The sequence below is a fragment of the Aedes aegypti genome, chromosome 1 (assembly GCF_002204515.2).
Source record: "Aedes aegypti strain LVP_AGWG chromosome 1, AaegL5.0 Primary Assembly, whole genome shotgun sequence".
Lineage (NCBI taxonomy): Eukaryota > Metazoa > Arthropoda > Insecta > Diptera > Culicidae > Aedes > Aedes aegypti.
In genome coordinates this window covers 207,582,334-207,602,932 of record NC_035107.1, presented here as the reverse complement: position 1 = coordinate 207,602,932, position 20,599 = coordinate 207,582,334, and the positions used below count along the sequence as shown (strand labels likewise).

The following is a 20,599-nucleotide window of genomic DNA, read 5'->3' as shown; positions in this document are numbered from 1 at the left end:
TGTTTCCATATGAGCAATCGGCATGAAATTTTGGCAGTGAACTACAAATATGCTCAAATTCATTATCACAAAATTTGAAAATTTTCACACTACCGGCTAAAAAGTTAAGCACCAGGTGAAATCGCTCAAAATAATAGTAGTTTTTCTTTTGTAAATTTTTGTTCAGCAACAATTTAGTAAAAAAATGTATTGTCTATACATTTAAAGCTTAGGTGGAAATGGTTGAAACGATGTGTAAATAAAAATTCTCAAATATAAAATTCAGCAGATATTTAAATTATTAAAACTACTATTATTTTGAGCGATTTCACCTGGTGCTTAACTTTTTAGCCGGTAGTGTGAAAATTTTCAAATTTTGTGATAATGAAATTGAGCATATTTGTAGTTCACTGCCAAAATTTCATGCCGATTGCTCATATGGAAACAAAGTTACAGCATGCCAAAGTTGAGCATTTTGTATGAAAATCGGCTTTCACTACTATTATTCTGAACACAACTGTAGGTGTTAGCGGTCTGGAATTCATACAGGACTCTACTTGGACTAAAAGAGTGCAGAGATCCTCAAATGGAACGACGAGCTCACCTAAAACCTTCAAAAGGGAACGCACTGCAGCCTCCCAAAGCCCACCGAAATGTGGTGCACTAGGAGGGTTAAAATGCCAAGTAATACCTTCTTTGGCACACTCCGTTACCATTTTTTGACGATGATCGTTGCTACGAAGAAGTTCAAATAGCTGTTCCAGTTGATTTCGGGCACCTACAAAATTGGTCCCGTTATCGGAATACACATCCGTTCAACGTCCTCGCCTGGCTATAAATCTCCTGAATGCTTGCAAAAAGCGGTCTGTCGATAGGTCGGTCACAAGTTCCAAATGAACTGCCTTCGTACACATACAAACAAATAAGGCCACGTACGCCTTCACAGCTGTACGACGTGGGCCTGGTCGGAAGTATACAGGGCCAAAATAGTCCATTCCTGTCCTGGAAAATGGCCGAGCTACTGTTACTCGAGAAGGTGGCAGCTCTACCATAAACTGCTCGACTGTATTTGGTTTAGTCCTAAAACACCGTATGCAGTCATGCACGACCTTCCGTGCTATATTTCTTCCACCTAAAGGCCAATACCGCTGTCTCATGGTTGCTAGTAGAAGCTGCGGTCCAGCATGCAGAAGTTTTTGGTGATAATGCTGGAAAAGTAGTCTTGACAGTGGATGAGATGCAAGTACCACAATAGGATGTTTAATGTTTTCGGTTTCCTGGGAATGTCCTAATCTGCCACCAACTCGAATCACGTTATCCTTCGAAAGTATTGGATTGAACCAACGAAGTGGTGAGCTTCTTGCTACAGCATCATTTTTGCTCAAGGCCGCCCATTCTCCGTCGAACTTCTCACGTTGAATACAGCGTATAATCGCCAATTCCGCCTTGGCACGCTCTTCTGTTGTTAGATAACTGGGAAAATTGCAGTTCTTCGATTTTTCCAACATTTTCATGAAACGAAGTATGTACGCTGTTCGGCAAATCATATCGGTGAAAGTGGAAAATCTTTTCACATAATTTCTTCCAAATGTTTCTGTCTCAGTTGTAACACAATGTGCACGAGATATACGAACTTCTTCAACTACTTCTTCGGTTGCTTCATCGGTGCACCTCCTGTAGATTGATTCGGCCAGAGTTCTCTTTCCCGCTTGAGCCACGGTGGACCTTCCCACCAAAGTTGGTTTTTCAACATTTCTTGCGGTAACAATCCCCTCGATATAAGGTCCGCTGGGTTTTCAACGCCTTGAACATGGTTCCATTCACAATTTTCCGTTGAACGCTGAATTTTCGCCACACGATTAGCTACAAAGGTGGTCCAAGTAACCGGGATTGCCTTCAACCATTGAAGAACGCAGGTGGAATCTACCCAAAAGAATGCCCTTGCATCTATTTTTAGCGCGTTGAATACCTTCTCTTTCAGTTGTGCTGCTAATAACGCTCCACAAAGCTCTAGCCGCGGAATTGTTTGAGTTTTCAATGGGGAAACCTTGGATTTCGAAGTTAATAATGCGACGTAGCTTCTTCCGCAGTTATCTGTGCTACGAACATAAGCACAAACTCCATACGCAGCCTTGGATGCGTCAGAGAAGAAATGAATATGAACATTTGTTGCTCCTGGAAGTACAATACACTGTGGTATGCTGATTTCGTTAAGAATTGGAATTTGTTGACGTAGCTCTATCCACTTCTCACATTCTTTGGCGTCAACAGGTCGATCCCAATCCAGCTTCTTTCCATCTTCATCGACCCAACACCACAAACGCTGCATAAAGATTTTAGCAGTGACAATGACTGCGCCTATCAAGCCAAGGGGGTCAAACAGAGTGGCTATCATCGACAAAAGTTTCCGTTTTGACAAATTTTCGACCGGGCCGATCTTCGTAATCTTGAATTGGAATTTGAACACGTCCGTTTCGGGAAACCAGTATAACCCTAAGGTCTTCACAGCCGGATCTGGATCTAACTGAACACAATCCTCTTTCGCTACCGCAAGATTTTCGTTTGCGATTCCTTCCAGAACTGATGCTGAATTCGAGGCCCATTTCCTCAAATGAAATCCTCCGCTTTCCATCATTTCTTCAAGTTGAACTTGTAATTGTTTTGCCGCTTCGGTATCATCCTCACCTGTCTAAACATCATCCATATATACGTCTTCCAGGATTGCTCTTGCTGCCATAGGAAATCGTTGTTGCTCATCTACCGCCAGCTGCTGTAATGTTCGAGTCGCTAAATACGGAGCGGGTTTCGTACCGTACGTAACCGTGCAAAGTTCGTACGTTTCGGCGTTCGTTGAAATCCTTCCTCCACAAGATGTTTTGCAAAACCAGATCCTTCTGGTCTATCCAAATTTGGCGAAACATTTTTTCCACGTCTGCCATGATGAGGATCTGTTTGGTTCGAGCCCGCAGAATTATGGCGCGTAAATCATCTTGGATCACTGGCCCAACCAGTAACACATCGTTAAGCGATACTCCCGAACTCGTCTTACACGAAGCGTCGAATACCACCCTGACTTTGGTTGTTGTACTACTCTCCTTTACAACGGGATGGTGGGGTAAATAGCACCTGTTCGCCGATGTGAGCACATCCACCCTGCGCATATGCCCTAGCTCCAAATATTCCTCCATAAATTTCTCGTACTGATCTCGTAATATTGGTTCTCGAAGTAATCTTCGTTCTATTCCTTGGAGACGCCGAAGGGCAATATCCCTTGATTTACCCAACTGCGCCCGAACCGTATCATCCTTCGGAAGAGAGACTGTATACCGGCCATCAACACCGCGTTGAACCGTGCAGCTATAGTGCTCCTCGCACTTTGCTTCTACCGGTGAGTTGTTGTTGGGAAACTCGATTTCTTCGCAGGCCCAAAAGCGAGATAATATTTCTTCCAGGTTATCTGTAACCGCCATGTTACAGGAAATTGTTGACCCAGGACGATCAGCATTCACCAAACCGGATACCACCCAGCCGAATACCGACTCTATCAACAATGGGAGTCCTTTCCCTAACTCAATTTTCTTGCCGGTCTTGAAAAACGCAAAGAAATACTGGATTCCTAGAACCATATCCACCGCCTTGGAATTGAAAAATGCTGTATCCGCTAATTCCACGCCTCCGGGAATCTCCCAGCAAGCTGTTTGGATACTTGTGGTGGGTAGATCTGCCGTAACCCTTGGCAAAATGAGGAACTCCATATTCCGAGAAAATTCTGACACCCTTGATTTGATGGTTGCTGTAACCTTATGTTTGACTCGCGTATTTGCTTGTCCTATCCCCAGGACAGATATATCCGAACGCCTTCGTTGGATTTTTAACCGTTGACACAAATTCTCTGTCATAAAATTGCATTCGGACCCAGAATCTAGCAAAGCCCGAGCAGGGAAACTGTTACCTGTTTCGTCTTCTACCAAAACTACCGCCGTAGCTAACAGGACTGACAAAGAACGTTGAAAGGCAGTATTTGAGGAAACCGAATCTGTAGTGGTAGAAGTAGTTGGGTGCGCATTTCGTTCCAATGTCACATTACTCGAATCAGCTTGCGTAGAATTTGATGAAGAGTTACTCTTGGCGCCATCGCCCTTGTCCGAGTGGAAACAAACCATGGTATGGTGCTTCGCTTTACAATTTCGGCAAACGAAACGAGAAGAACAGTCAGAAGCCTGATGTCCTCGTCGGAAACAGTTGCGGCATAACGAATGATTACGAAGAAGCTTATCTCGAGCGGACACCGTTAGACGTTGGAAGGATGAACATTGGTATAGCGGATGGGATTCTGAACAAGCCACGCATCGCCCACCAGATGCTTGTACTGCGCTATGACTTGTTCGTGGACCGAAGAACTTCTTCTTGGTAATTGCTGCTGAATCTCCCTTAAGATCAGCATTCCTGGATGGTAGCGAGCCCAATACTCGAATCCGCTTTTGAAGAAATTCCGTGAGGTCCTTAATCGAATCCTGTTCCCTTGAAGCTGAATACTCTTCCCATCCTCGTCGTGTGACAGGATCAAGGCGCGACCCTATGATGTTAAGTAACAGCAGATCCTTGTAATCTTGAGGCTGCACAAGTTGATCCAGGTTTTGAATGATCCTTTCAAATCCTTCCAGTAAGGACTGAAGCTCCGACGCTGACTCCCTTGTCAGCATTGGCAACTTGAAAAGGGCTTGGACTTGGCGACGTTTCAAGAGCTTACTATCATTGTAACGTTTCGTTAATGTGTCCCACGCTACTAGATAGTTTGCTCTAGTAAAAGCAAGTGGATCTATCAACGCCTTTGCTTCGCCGGTGAGACATCCCTTAAGATAATGAAACTTCTCAACATCGGGGAGGTCGGTTTTCCAGTGGATCAACGATGTGTATAGATCCCAAAAACTCATCCACTCGTCAATGTTACCACTGAAGCTTTGACGTTTGATTTGTGGGAGGCGGACATGATCTAGCGTGGACTGCGATTGTGATGAATCCAAAATACGGGATTGATTCGAAGCGACTTCTTCCACTTCCTTGGCCTTCTCCAACAATGACGTTTTCACCGTAAAATAAATTTTGCCCTAACCTTAGAACAATCTTCATCATCATCTGCGTAATCTTCATGCGATTCTACCTCAATAATAGCCTCATTAACAGTTTCCCATAACTCTTCCAACTTGTCAACCCTAATTGACACCTGAATGGCTGTAGTATCCTCATTCATCGATTGAGAAAATTTTAGAATCTCACCAAACATTGCCAATGATGAGTTGAGTCGAGTTTGTAACACTCGGAGTGACTGCTCCTTCTTCGTTGAGGCGATTGTCTTCGGCGGCATCGTACGGCAAGATTCGTCCCAGGAAAGTTGAAAGAAAAGTAGTTGTAATATTCCGTATTTCCTACTTGCTTCGGTAAGACATACACTGTAGAGCTTACTGACTTTCACAAAAGATGAACTCCTCCTCTCTACAGGTATGCACAACTTCAAATTGACGGTTGATTCAAATTGATATAGGGAAAATCTCGTTCAATAGGTTTCCAGTACCATGGGATTGCATGAAGAAAAAACATTCATGTAGTATACATCGGAGTCCGAAACCTCGGCAGGGCATATACTGTCTTAAACTGACCTGAGAGACAAATTCGTGGTACTGGTGTTCCAAAAAACAGAGTGCCGGCTAGTCACGGTAATCACTACTGTTCCTCCTCAATACGTAGAACGTGCAGAGAATGCTCCGATCGGCCCCTCGAAAACACGTTCCACAAAATGAAATATTGGTATCGATCATCCCACGCATACATCACCACGTATCAGTGTTCAAAGAAAAGTCAAAAGTACCACATGTAGTTTCCGTAGATTCCCAGCATCGGCTGGCCATATACTAATTAGTGCGAAAAGTGTTTGTTCTAACTAACCTGTGCAACTAAATTCTGCAGCTGATGACCAGTGATGCAATGAAGCAGTGGATTCGCGTCCGGGTAATGCTCAATGGTGATAGTGACGACGAAAGGGATCGATTCACATCGATGATCAATTGGGCAGATGATGACGTAACGAGATGGCGATCTTTCTCACATCGATAGTAGTGGTAGGTGCAATACTGCTAATCGTGATGAACGTATTCCGTAGTTTGTTTTGGTTTACTCGTCGAATTGGAGCAGTATGAAATCGAAATAATTGGTGGTGAAGATTATCCGAAGATCCTAGAGACGGCTGGACATATATCCGTGAATATTTACCTGGATGAACCAGGGTTTACTACCCAGTGGTTAAACGTTGCCTTCGAAGATCTCCAATGGATATCGGATTCTAGTACTCCCTCGAGTGTTGGTGGAAATGTTGAATGGTGCAGTGATGAATGGCGAAGTGTTCATAGATGGAATGCATGTAGTGTTAGCAATAGTTGTTGATCCTAGCTTCGGCTGGACATAATACTAATGTGTACCCACCTATGGGACCATTAATCGGTACCGAATCCAGCAAGAAGTTCTAAAGTGCTTATTTACGTATTCCAGTGTCTTACTGCCCGCAGCCTTGGTGTCTTCAACGATGGCGATTGTTCGAAGATGATCGAGATGGCGGTTGATCGAGCGAATATTGAGCCAAAAGACGACTGGCTTTGTGATGGCGTGAATAGGCGATCCCAACTGTGCCTCCAATGGCGGTTATCCTTGGTGGATCAAAAGGCAAACCGGTGATTTTTGGACGACCTTCCTTCAGTCATCCGGTTGGAAGGACCAAATGTTGTACTGGTTACTGGTTCCTTTACCTTGGGTGGATTTCAGGCGATTCGGGAGGCTCCTTCCTCGGAATTAGGCCAAGTATTGGGCTGTCTTGTTTGCTCGGGTGAGTCAAGGTTCCAAAGTTTTTATTGAAGACACTATACACTTTATTCCATACACACTTTATTTACAATTACATAACACTTTATTACACGTTAAACATTCAATTTATTTTACACTAACATTCAACATTTATTACACTAATTCTAGTTACAATTTTGGTCCCATGACCGTTCACTGCTCTAAGCGATTGGCATCTTATGACTAACTTAAATTCTATTTCTCCGTCCCTTGACCTCTTCAAAAGTGCATTTTTTCTTCTCTTCCTACACGTTTCGTACACATTGGCCACTGTATTAGAGATCGAACGTAGTATTGGGTTCCCATGATCTGATATACTGTGGTCATGAAATAGGTTCCACAGCGATGATCAAGGGGTCAACCGATCAGATTTCTGGTGATTATTACAACTGTACAGTGGATCTATCATACTTCGACGAAGATTCCCCTGACGGCGGAAGATCTCGCGAACCGATGCAATCCGGGTAGGTGCCGAGGTCGTTCCTGCGATTCCGGAGGGAAACTTCCGCTACGCAGGCGCCCCAACGACCATTTGCCGGTTCAACTACGCGATCTATTCAGTTAGCCCCCAACATTGGACTTAACCTATTCCGAAGCTGGCCGGGAAGATGCCGAAGTCGGTCCTGCGATTCCAGTGGAGGGGCACTTCCGGTACACAGGCACCCCGACTACCAATCGCCGGTGCAAGTGCGCGATCTACTCAGCTAATCCACAGCGGAGGACCTAGCCTACTCCGACTCGATGATGGTCGGTATGGTGCCGAGATCAGTCCTGTGATTCCAGTGGAGGAAGGCTTCCGGTTCGCAGGTGCTCCGACTATCTATCACCGATACTACGTGACGCTCGGCCTAGTCTCCGACGGAGGATCTATCCTGCTCCGATGGGGGAGGGACGTTTCGCATAAAGACGTTTCGCATAAGGACGTTTCGCATAATTTTATGGGTGGACGTTTCGCATAATGGACGTTTGGCATAAAGAGAATTATATGCCTTCTTTAAAATGCTACCTGTTCTTATATGAAACTGCTTTATGCCAATCGTCCATTATGCCAAACGTCCGTATGCGAAACATCCTTATGCGAAACGTCTTTATGCGAAATGGGTCACCCCTTGCTCCGATTGCATTCCGACGCCCTCTGGTCTTCTCACCATTGCTGTTGCAACGACGACATGATATGCGCTATCGCTCTGTTCATCACGTGCCACGTACATACGTGTTAACACATTTTCTGTACGATGCTGTCGGGTTTTACTCCGTCGCTGCTTCCGAGCACTTAGTTCCGCACTTCCGCGTATCTAGGGCAGTCAAAAACTACAACTAACTCTGGGCAGTCTGGGCAGTGTGATGGCTCTGCGTGCCCGAATCTATGGAAATATTTTCTGAAACATCCATGACCTGATAGTGACCTGATGTGTCAGGTAGAAGCACACTTCTACCTGCTTCCTATTCATCCAAGTCGACAGATTTGGGATGAGCCGGTGGGTCCATCTTTCTTTCGCCGAGCAGTCCCACTCGTGCTGCCACGTCGCCAAAGATCCGACTCTGGTCATCTTCCGTACGTTTATGACGTCTCTTCGTTGGTAGCACTAGATATCCTCCGACAAATTGATGCAGATGGGGATCATACCGTCTATAACGTATACAGCATCTGACGATATCATTATATACGCACTGCTCTCTAAGCCCGCCTTTTAGCTCTAAGCAGTGGTGGAAAGCATCATGCCGTTTACGCAAAATGAACCGATATTAAGCAGGATCCACGCTCATATACTACTCACGAACCAACAGCGACCGATTTGCTCACAGATTATTGCATTGGAGAACCAGAACATAACAAATGTAAAAAGAGCGTGATTGCTGGATGAGCAGAGTCTGCTCACAGCCGTTCTTTTTTCCGTTCATAGCTATTTTTGTAAATAATTCGATGGATTATGATTATAATAGATAGATTACAAACTAATGTACGACAGTATTAAGGCTAAGTAGCCCGTCATTCATTTTGACAACAATGATGACTTTTCAGCTTACATTTCAAAGTGATAAAACTCAGTCTTGATAGTTTATATTGACTTGAAAAAGTATCACTGTACGCGTTTTAATGCATAAATTATGCTGATACTTGTTCAGCTGTGTCAGTGTAAAACCAACTGATTTTCTTTAATTCGAAATCGTGAGATGGATTAGCAACAATCATCAACGACGCGTACAAATTTCAATGACGGCCTACTTCGCCTTAAGAAAATCGAACGATATATGGTGATATTGTAAAAATATCACAGGGAATCGGATGCGTGAGTGTATGTCAAAATAAAATGATGCGATGCCCTCTACAGTATATGTGTTCGGGCGATCGTGAGCAAAGAAAGCAAGAACACAATCGCACAAAAGGAACCACCGATGCGGTAGCATTTTTCTATTGTGCATGAACAGACTCTTAAGGGGGGTCTGTAGCCTTGAGGTTACGCTTTCGCTTCATAAGCGGAAGGTCATGGGTTCGATTCCCAGCCCCTCCAAAAAAACCCGTCCAGCCACCAGAAGACGCCTCACGGACCGTGCTTTGGGGAGCACATCCATCTTCCGTCAGTATCAGATGGTGACTGAGACAAACTGACCCTCTTCGCAGGCAGCTAGCCTCACTAACAACAGAGCTCTCTCCTACCTGCTCGGTGTGAGAGTAAAAGAGTAGGAGAGAGTGAAAGTTGATGTAAATATAGATAAGTTAAAAATAGATCTGTATCGGTAAAGAAGCTACAGATCACCTGATTCCGGCACAGTAGTGGCCACAAGCACAGAGTGCCTTAAAAATGAACAGACTGTTCACCGTTTACGGCACTGGCTCTAAGACAAGCGGCGCAAAGCAGTAAGCTAGTCGTTTGTTCCTCGGCTGCAATTTGTGCGGCATAGTTCACAAGTCGTTACAATCCTTTGTGTAAGCTCGGTGGCGTGGAGATCCTCATTATCGCCGTCTTGACGAAGTGCCTCAACGAATAATTCCTTGTTAAAGACTTTCGTCTTCCACTTCCGCTCGCTAGCTATTCTTCCCATTGTTAGCGCAGGGTTCCATTGACAGATGCGATAGCGAATCGCTAGATGGTCGCTATGAGTGTATCCCTTACAAACTCTCCAGTTCATATCCGCCAACAGTGCGGGACTGCAAAACGTAGCGTCAATGATGGATTCCCTTCCGTTCCTTCCGAAATGTGCAAACGGAACCTCTTGCGTTGGTCGCTCTGCTGCCCCACACCACAGGCCAGGTATTGATGTCTCCTGCAATGAGTATCAGCTTCCTTCCGATCAACATGTCAGTTAGCTGTTTTACCGTCTTAGCTAAACTGCTCCACTGTCCACCTCAGAAGTGCATAAAAACTGCATACATCAACACCGTTGATTTTGGCGATGACGAAGCCTTCACTTGAATTGTCTACCACTTCCTGAATAAGTAATCTGCCCATAACTTGTATCGCAGCCGTTCGCGTTCTATCCGCCACCCAGTTGCCGTTATCAGCTGCTACTAAAACAGTACTTTTCAGTACTATTTTTTCTACTATTGATCCCGTTACGATCCTTGTTTGGACCCGTGCTTTCGAGTTTTCGTTGGACCCGTTGGCGAAAGCTAGCGTCTTGGGAAAAAAACCTCTCGAATGTCACGTCTTCTTTCGTCTATTTATTAAACATAGTATCAACAACAAACAAAAGGAAGGGTGAATTTCTGAATCCACTACTTCCTTCCAAAAAAGTGGGTTTTAAAACTGTCACTACACGTGGCAAGAATGGAAGAAAGGACGTTTCCCCGGAATGCGAACTTTCTTCCAAGGGTGAAATGACTAATTGTATCGAAATGAGCAATCAGTTCGATGTTCTAGACAAATTTTCCGAACACCAACTCGAAGCAGTCTCTAGCCCAGGCTCTTTGATTCAAGTGAGGAAGCAAAGAGTGCCGCCTATCGTGGTCAGTTGTTCCGAAATTGGGGATTTAGGCAGGAGATCTTGAACTCCATTAGGGGAATCAAGGTTTCCTTCCAAATCGCAAAAAAGGAGACTGTCGCGTTTTGCCGGAAACTCTTAAAGATCGCGAACTTCTTCTCAAACATCATGAAGGGAAGAAGCACACATGTTTTACTTATGACGACAAAACTGAACGTTTGTTCAAAGTCGTCTTGAAAGGTCTCTCAAGTGACTATAAATCACCTGAAGAGACCGAAAATGGAATAAATGATTTGCTTGGATTTTCTGCAATCCAAGTAATTGTTATAAAAAAGTAAATTGGGGGCGTTTTTTTTTTGTCTCTTATAAGCAGGTGATATCAACTCACCTGTCAAAATTCTGAACTGCTACGGCAATAGAAATGTAATATGCTGTTTAAGAAATAATAATAAAAGCCTAATTATGTTTTACCATTTTAGGATGATTGTAAACCTAACACAAAACAACTAAATATAAAAAAGAATGAAATGTTTGGAAAAATAAAGAAAATTGTAACTGAACTTAGTTTACGATTTTGGCTTATCAAAACTCTGTGCAGTGAGAGCCAGTCTACTACGGATTATTAATTTTAGTGGGTCTTTCAAACACTTCTCAACATTGAGATATTGCGGCCGCTGGCTTGACAATATTATTATTTTCACGAGCTCCCCTCTTCAGAGACACTTTTGTTGACATACAATCATCGGAATTGCCAGCAACGTTGTCAAGGGGACAGCTCTTGTCCTTGGCGCGTCTTGACGTCTTGACGTGTCTCGTTAGTTTCCTTGAGTGGTGACAGCGACGACGACAGAGTGCGCACCTTCCGTTTGCTTCAAAAAATAAGAATAACAGCAACAATAACGCAACAATTGCGGTCGGTTTCCTATCCCTCGCATTCATGCAAGAGAAAGCGAAAAAGCATAAAACCGTGTAAAGTATAGAGGGTTGAGAACTCAAGTTTTGTACTCGAGTGGGTTGCTGTTTGTGGTCGTCGGCTAAAACACCGGGATTGTACGTAGAGTACAATGGGGCAAAATTTAGACCTAAGTGGAATCATCATCATCAGAAAACCTTAGCAGTTAAGAAGAAAGCAATAAGAAGGTACCACACAGTGGACCTTAAATCGATTGGCAACAATTTTTCTGAACAAGCTTTTGTCAAACTGTTTATCCATTTTTACCTACGGAGTTTCACCTTAACAATTTTAAAAGTGTACTCGCCAAAGTAAAACACGAAATATTAACATGTTTGTAACATACTTCATACCAGCTATAAAATGATGTTTGAATAGAAATACACACTTAATCTTGTTCGAAAATTTATCCAAAATTGGGTTTGCCCCACTTTACTCTACTGTGTCGTGTCTTTTCGGTTCACCGATTGCAGCATCCGACAGAGCATGAAGTGTGTAAACCAAAGAAAATAGTCACTTTTGTAATCAGAGCAAAGTGTCGTTTCGCAAGGTAGCAGTGAGTGAGACTATGCTTTTGGTGACATGAATGGAGGGATATGGAACATTTCTTACTACAGTTTATTGAAATCATGAAGAGTGCTAACGGCTTACTTTTTTCCCCCATTGCAGGTGACGATTCCAGCACAAGCTTCGCGGAAACGAGGCACAGTGGCAATAAGGTGAGCAGGTTCCAAAGCAGACCAGCTTTTGGGTGTCGTCCATAAATTACTAGTGGGCGTAGCATTGAATTATATTATTGTAAAAAGTAGCACTTAAATTAACTGGAAAAACAGTTTTGGGCGAACCAAATATTTTGAATTTTCGTAATGAATAAATCTCAAATGATTCTATAATACTCAAAAATGACTTGGTCAAGTACTAATTAGTTCAAAATGATAACGGTAAGAACAATTTGACAAGTAATTAATATTTCTATAGAGTCACTAAAATTGTTTTTTTTTTTCATTTAAGCGTTTTTTACACGGTTAATTTTTGCGTGTTTTTGTTTTTATTCAAAAAACGATGTAAAAACCCTGAGCCAAAAAATTTTATTATATATCCTTTGCAGACCTTTCTTGTTGGTAATACAATACAAGTCCATATTGATACAGCATACAACATGGCTGGCCGGAAAATTTGTTTGAAGATCAAAAGCTTGTTCTTAAGACAAAGTTTCGATCTTCTGTTAACCTTCGGGCTGTCGCGCTGTTGTACTTTGTACAACAGTTGTGATTTATATGCTATCATTTTGCAACTGAGATATCTATCGACACCAAACCAAAATGTATTCTTCAAGAATCTTCTTAAGAACAATACTCGGCAGTTTTTATTTACAGTATGACCCTTTATAATGCGGTAAAATCAACAAATGTACATGAAAGTCGCATAATAATACACGCACTATATACGGTACGAGTAAACCACAGTTTTAAATCAATATATCTAAAAATCCAGATAATATAGAAACTTGGGGTCTTTAGTAAAGTTGTTCTGGAGGTAGAGCGCTATCTGATGGTACCTCATTTAATTAGGAATTTGACCGCTAGGTGGCACTAGTGGGCATGGAAGTTTTACTTTTGTTTTGCAAATATTTCAGGATTCTGATCATTTAGAAGGATGGCGTCTTCGGCAAAGTTGTTAAGTAAGTTAAGGACTGTCATTGTTCGAGATAGTTGATTCAAAATTTTGCCACTAGGTGGCGCTAGTGTACATGAAACTTTTGTTTGCAGATATTTCAGGAGCCTGACCACTTAGAAAGATAGTGTCTTCGGCAAAGTAGTTCAGTAGCTCAAGGACTATCATTATTTGAGCCAAGAAATAGGATATTTTATTACCAGGCGGTGCTAGTGAGCATACAATTTTTGTTTTGCGGATACTGCAGGATCTTGACTTTTTAGACAGGCAACTTCAGCAAAGTTGTTCAGAAGCTCAGGAACTATCATTATTTTACAAAATCTCGAACTTTAAGGATTAAACAAATAAATAACTCTGCCGAAGAAGCCATCTTTCTAAGTGATCAGGCTCCTGAGATATTTGCGAAACAAATGTTTTATGCTCATTAGCGCCGTCTGTTGGACAAATTTTGAATCAAATATCTCAAACAATGATAGTCCATAAGTTACCGAGCAACTTTGCCGAAGACGCCATCTTTCTAAGTGGTCAGGATCCTGAGATCTGCGAAACAAAAGTTTCATGCTCACTAGCGCCGCCTAGTGGCAAAATCCCGAATTTCTTGACTAAAATAATGATAGCCCTTGAGCAACTGAACAACTTTGCCGAAGACGTCATCTTTCTAAGTGGTCAGACTTTGGGGATATTCGCAAAACCAAGGGTGTTGTACAAAGTACAACGCGCGACTACTCGCGTTACAAAAATTCGCGCGACGACCGAATGGTTAATAAGTGAATACAGACATTTTATATAGTTGTTACATTTGGCTTGAATGCCCTGAATGTGATTTTTGAATGTTTAATTTTTATCTAGCATAAACTCTAGTTACTTAACTTCATCTAACCAATTAATTGGAACCCCTCTCATCGTGACAATATGTCTGATTGAGGGTTTCAAATTGAGATTTTACGGTTTATTTGGGACTATTATTAGTTGAGTTGGGGCCCAGATAGCCGTAGCGGTAAACGCGCAGTTATTCAGCAAGACCAAGCTGAGGGTCGTGGGTTCGAATCCCACCGGTCGAGGATCTTTTCGGGTTGGAAATTTTCTCGACTTCCCAGGGCATAGAGTATCTTCGTACCTGCCACACGATATACACATGCAAAAATGGTCAATTGGCATAGAAAGCTCTCAGTTAATAACTGTGGAAGTGCTCATAAGAACACTAAGCTGAGAAGCAGGCTCTGTCCCAGTTGGGACGTAACGCCAGAAAGAAGAAGATTAGTTGAGTTTCGGAAGCATTAGGAGAGATCTTCCATTTTAGTATGTATGAAGAAGTATGAAGTAAAAAATATCCAAACTTGGTGCAATCTACTACAGATGACACGCAGGCTTCGTCATTTGGTGTAGAGGCCTGTGTTATTCGCAAACACATATTTTTGACATCCCTGACGAAACTTGGCTAAGTCAGATGTAAAAACATTGTATAATATTGGCCCCAAAATGCTGCCTTGCGGAACACCAGCTCTTACAGGAAGTCTTTCAGACTTGGAGTTCTGATATTTCACCTGAAATGTACGATTTGACAGATAATTTCGGGTTATTCTAACAATGTACCATTTTGATTCATATTACGGACACTTAAGGCCTCAGTGAAGTACAACTCAGCATAGAGCATACAAAATAAATCATTATGTGTGATTCCTCAGCGTTATCCAACGTCGAAAACCCTACTCTTTATAATGGTGAGTAAATAATACGCTTCCGCAACTTGACTAGTTTTAAATAAGTCGAGATGTGTGGCCTTTTCATGATTCTTATTCCGGACGCTTCCTCACTTTTGCCTCATATTCCGGACACTTTGATTCGAATCCCGGACAGCTCATGATAATCATTTATAGAACAGTGAAATCATAAATTGAAATCGTCAAACCACTAAAGAGACGTCTAAGGCAGTTGGGTATAATAAATTTGCATAGATATTTATGGAAAAAGCTTATTGAAAAGAGCCTCCAAAGTGAGAACTTTTTAATGGCAAATATTGAAACATTTCGTGGGAAATATTTCCCATACAAAGTAGAGTGTCCGGAATTTGAAGCTGTCCGTAATATGAATCAAAACGGTATGTTGGAAGATTTTTTTTTTCAATTTTGCAATCAAGCCTTCATGCCAAGCACTGTCGACTGCTTTTTCTATGAAGAGCAAGACCAGTAGAATAGCCTTCAGATTTGTTCGAAATTTCACCTGTTGTGTTATACCTTGTTATGTTGGACCTTGCTCATCAGAAGAAAAAAAATCAAAAGAAAATCTGGAAAAATTGAAAAAAAAAATAACTTTTCGAAAGGGTACATTAAAAATATTGTTTAATACAAGTGCTGGCATTCAGGATTTCCGTAGTCAACGGACCACTTCCGGACATACCATTTCAAATTAAGCGGTCAGTAGAAAAGTTTGACGGCGGTAAAATCGAAGAAGCCCAAGGCAACCTACGCTCTTAACGAACCAAGCAAGCGGCAATTCGACCAGCTGCTCACCATGAAAAAGTGGAATGACGGAACCAAGATTGATTGAAAGGAGGTTCAGTGATCTAAGCAGTCAGTGGGTGCGAAGTGAGGTAAGCTAGAGGGGAGGTGAAAGGGACAGCTGGCGAGCTGGCGAGTTTGTTTTTATGTATCGTTTCTATGGGAATGTTAGGGATTGTTTACCACAGAAAACAAATCCTATCGGTAAGTGGAAATTTTCTCCCGCATTTCTGAATAACGTTTACCTTCTTCGTGTGTTTTAGAGGATGTAAAATTAAAGTGTTTTATTCATTAAAGTGATAAAAAACTACTAAGAAGCTACATTTATTGTATGACTAGTGAAATTAAAAGCCTAACGAAACGAGACGGAGTGTGGCTGTGTGAAAAATGTTTGGAGGTACGTCTTGAGTAGGCACCTTCAAACCAAAACAAACTCGCCAGCTGTCACCTGGTATTTCAAAATGGCGAATTCAACATTCTGACATATTGAAGTACCTCCCTTCTAGATACCTTGGACGGAACAGCTATCACAATCACGGAACATCCAACCCTCAATTCGATTAGGTGTGTTTTTAGTTGCAGGGATGTCATCAACATGCCCGATAATGAACTTCTTGAAGAGTTGAAGCAACAAGGAGTAAATGAAGTCCGGAGAATCACCAAGAAAAATGGCCAATCACGAGAATTGAATTCGGTTACATTCGGGATCGGACACGCCCCTATTATATAATCCCAATGCAGTGCTTAAACTGCTGGCTGTTTGGACATACAAAGCTACGCTTCCAGGTTGAATCGGCCACATGTGGGGCTTGTTCCGGGAATCATCCGATTTCCGAGAACAAGGAATGCAAAACTGGACAGTATTGCAAAATTTGCGAGAGCAATGATCACAGGTTCTCCAGCCGTTCTTACCCGTTGTGGCAGTTTGAGAACACCGTTCAGCGAGTAAAGGTTGACCATGGAATCTCGTCAGCAGCCCACCGAATCGTAAAACAAAGCCGTGGTGGAAAATCTCTCGCTAATATTGTAGGGCCTCTCCCAACGATTCCCTGCGGATGACGAACGAAAGGATCGATCAGCTAATAGGTGTTCTGGCTTCAAAGGATGCCGAAATTGCCGAACTTTGCGCAGCCGTTGCAACTGGAATAGCCACCCGGCGGTCATTAATCACGAAATTGAACGTCTCAAAACAATTGTCGCCAGCCAAGCAAGACAAATCCAACTGCAAACTGACCTTATATCCGTCTGTCTCAAGACTGTCATGCATGCTGACTTCATCAACCGCTTCTCCGCTTCATCAACCACTTCTAAGCCAACCTCCGTAACACTAACTATCACCTCTATATCAGCAAAATGGTTGGTAAATGGCTGGGCATGGCGTACCATTGGTACCTCGCGTACCTGAAGGAATAAAATATACCCCTTTGTGCGGTCCTTAGCCTCTTGCCCAGCAACTCCTATCCCTACCTCCTCGCGGTACTGGCCGGGGTACGAGTAACCTTGGGGAAGATCGGGTAACCAACTCCCGGTGGGAACTTTGGTCGTATGCTGACAGGGAAGGGGGGTTTGCTTTTGCTTTTGCTTCTGCAAACCTTGAGCGTCTGTACTCCATGTTAGGAGCGGCTCACAACAGCGTCTGTTCCCCATGTCAGAGGCGGCTGATCATCGTTCGAGTGCCAGAGAAGGACTCTAATCTAAACTGCGCACTATGGTCCTCCGAACATTTAGGGGGAATGGTCCTCCGGAAATCTAGGGGGTTGGTGTCAGCCCCCACTTTGAGGGAGGTTAAGGATGCCATTCACCAGCTCAAGAACAATAAAGCTGCTGGTAAGGATGGTATCGGAGCTGAACTCATAAAGATGGGTCCGGAAAGGCTGGCCATTTGTCTGCACCGGCTGATAGGCACAATCTGGGAAACAGAACAGCTACCGGAGGAGTGGAAGGAAGGGGTAATCTGCTCCATCTACAAGAAAGGCGACAAGTTAGACTGTGAGAACTTTCGAGCGATCACCATTCTAAATGCGGCCTACAAAGTATTATCCCAGATCATCTTCCGTCGTTTGTCACCCGTAGTAAACGAGTTCGTGGGAAGTTATCAAGCCGGCTTCGTTGACGGCCGATCGACAACGGACCAGATCTTTACTGTACGGTAAATCCTCCAAAAATGTCGTGAATACCAGGTCCCAACGCATCACCTTTTCATCGATTTCAAGGCGGCATACGACAGTATCGACCGCGTAGAGCTATGGAAAATCATGGACGAGAACAGCTTTCCCGGGAAGCTCACGAGACTGATAAGAGCGACGATGGAAGGTGTGCAAAATTGTGTGAAGGTTTCAGGCGAGCACTCCAGTTCGTTTGGATCCCACCGGGGACTACGACAAGGTGATGGACTTTCGTGCCTGTTGTTCAATATTGCGCTAGAAGGTGTTATGCGGAGAGCCGGGCTTAACAGCCGGGGTACGATTTTTACGAGATCCAGTCAATTTGTTTGCTTCGCGGATGAAATGACATCGTCGGCCGAACATTTGAAAAGGTGGCAGACCTTTACACCCGCCTGAAACGCGAGGCAGCAAAAGTTGGACTGGTGGTGAATGCGGCCAAGACAAAGTACATGCTAGCTTGGCGGGGCCGAGCGCGGCAGGGCTCGCCTAGGTAGCAGTGTTACGATAGACGGGGATACGTTCGAGGTGGTCAACGAGTTCGTCTACCTTGGATTCTTGCTGACGGCTGACAATAACGTTTGCCGTGAAATACGGAGGCGCATCATCAGTGGAAGTCGGGCCTACTATGGCCTCCAGAAGAGGCTGCGGTCAAAAAAGATTCACGCCCGCACCAAATGTACCATGTACAAAACGCTCATAAGGCCGGTAGTCCTCTACGGGCATGAAACGTGGACGATGCTCGAGGAGGACCTGCAAGCACTTGGAGTCTTCGAACGTCGGGTTCTTAGGTCGATCTTTGGCGGTGTGCAGGAAAACGGTGTGTGGCGGCGAAGGATGAACCACGAGCTCGCCCAACTTTACGGCGAACCCAGTATCCAGAAGGTGGCCAAAGCTGGAAGGATACGATGGGCAGGGCATGTTGCAAGAATGCCGGACAGCAACCCTGCAAAGATGGTGTTCGCTTCGGATCCGGTTGGTACAAGAAGGCGTGGAGCGCAGCGAGCTAGGTGGGCGGATCAAGTGCGTATCGATTTGGCGAGCGTGGGGCAGAACCGAGGATGGAGAGATGCGGCCACGAACCGAGTATTGTGGCGTGAAATTGTTGATTCAGTGTTATCTGTGTAGATGTTAACTAAATAAATGAATCAGCAAAATCCGTGCCACCAATCAACCAAGTAAAACCGAGCCAACAATCCAACAAGTTGGAAAGCGTTTTTTCTTACTCCGACGGTCCTCCTGCGGAACTCAGTATAAACGAGGAATTTTTCTCTCGCATGGATAAAATATTGTCTTCGCTTAGTACAGCAAAACCCACCCGTCTCAAAACTACTTTTCTTGGAACCGCTAGAAAAAATACTGATCCGACTATGACACGGAATAAGCACGCTATCCCGCACTGAAACTCTCTCCCAGCAACATACAATAAAACCAAGCGCAAAAGCTCCTCGGACAACCCGGGGGCCATTTCTAAATGTCGATAAGACCATCAACCCTATCTCCTTTTCTCACCGCAACCCCAATTAAACATTATAACCGACCATACCTCGCCTTCCCGCTACGCATTTCTCAACCAAGAGCGCAACGCAGAACACAAAGCTTCAGGTCGTCGGGGCGCCGGTGAACTGGAAGCCTTGTTCCAACCGGAAACGCCGGATCGACCGCCGCACCAGCCAACCGATACGGTCTGTCCATCTTCCTTGATAGTCAGGGTACCTGCGTACCGGAAGTTTTACCCCAGCCGGAATCGCTGGGCCGACTTTGGCAACTTGGAAATAGTGCGGATGAAGAGCTCCAGGAAAACTATCGCTGCCCAGCTAACCGGAGGCCCGTCCGTGCGGACGTCTCCCACATCGGGACTGGCGGACTACCTTTCGGCGCCGGAGGGAGATCTGAATGAGGGAAGTCTGGCAGACACGCCCACTACCCTGAACTACGTGAGAACTCAAGGCTTGCTAGCAGTCGAGACACGTCGGGCTCTACCCGCTACTCCGAAGAACTACATGGGAAATGAAGTCACATACGAGCAAGCAACCGCCCAAGCACCCAACCCCAACAACCGTTCCAGATAAAATAACATTATAAAACAATTATCGCCCCTCGCAACTCCTTTTTTCACATCGTCGGGACATCTCCGCACTCGGAAGAATCAACTTCCGGTCCTGTCATATATGGAGCTCTGTCTTGTCCAGCAGCCAATGACCAGATCGTAGTACTTGTTTCACCATTTTTGTCCACCGTTGAATCATCTTCAACAATGATGGGTTCACTTCTCGGGGAATTCACTGGCGATGTTCTGGCAGATTCGTACTCCGATACCACCCACTAGGCTCCTGCCACAACCAGACAACCCCGTTGGTTATATGACCAAGCAGATTGGGCCGCCTATAACAACATCTGCGCATCTATCCGTAACCATCAAGCGGCAAGCGTATCAATTTCGAAAACTAGCAACACACCAGGCCAAAAAGCACTCCATTGGTGGTCCCCGGAGAACAAGAAAATGATCGAATCACGCA

General features: G+C 44.0%; 1 protein-coding gene across 2 annotated transcripts in view; it reads left to right on the top strand.

Moving 5' to 3' along the window:
• LOC5572587 overlaps positions 1-20,599 on the top strand; it is a 362,784-nt gene that overhangs the window by 236,371 nt on the left and 105,814 nt on the right. For both annotated transcript variants that reach the window (XM_021857377.1, XM_021857376.1), the window contains exon 2: positions 12,416-12,465. In XM_021857377.1, coding sequence (XP_021713069.1) covers positions 12,416-12,465 — 50 coding nt within the window. The remainder of the gene's footprint in view (positions 1-12,415; positions 12,466-20,599) is intronic.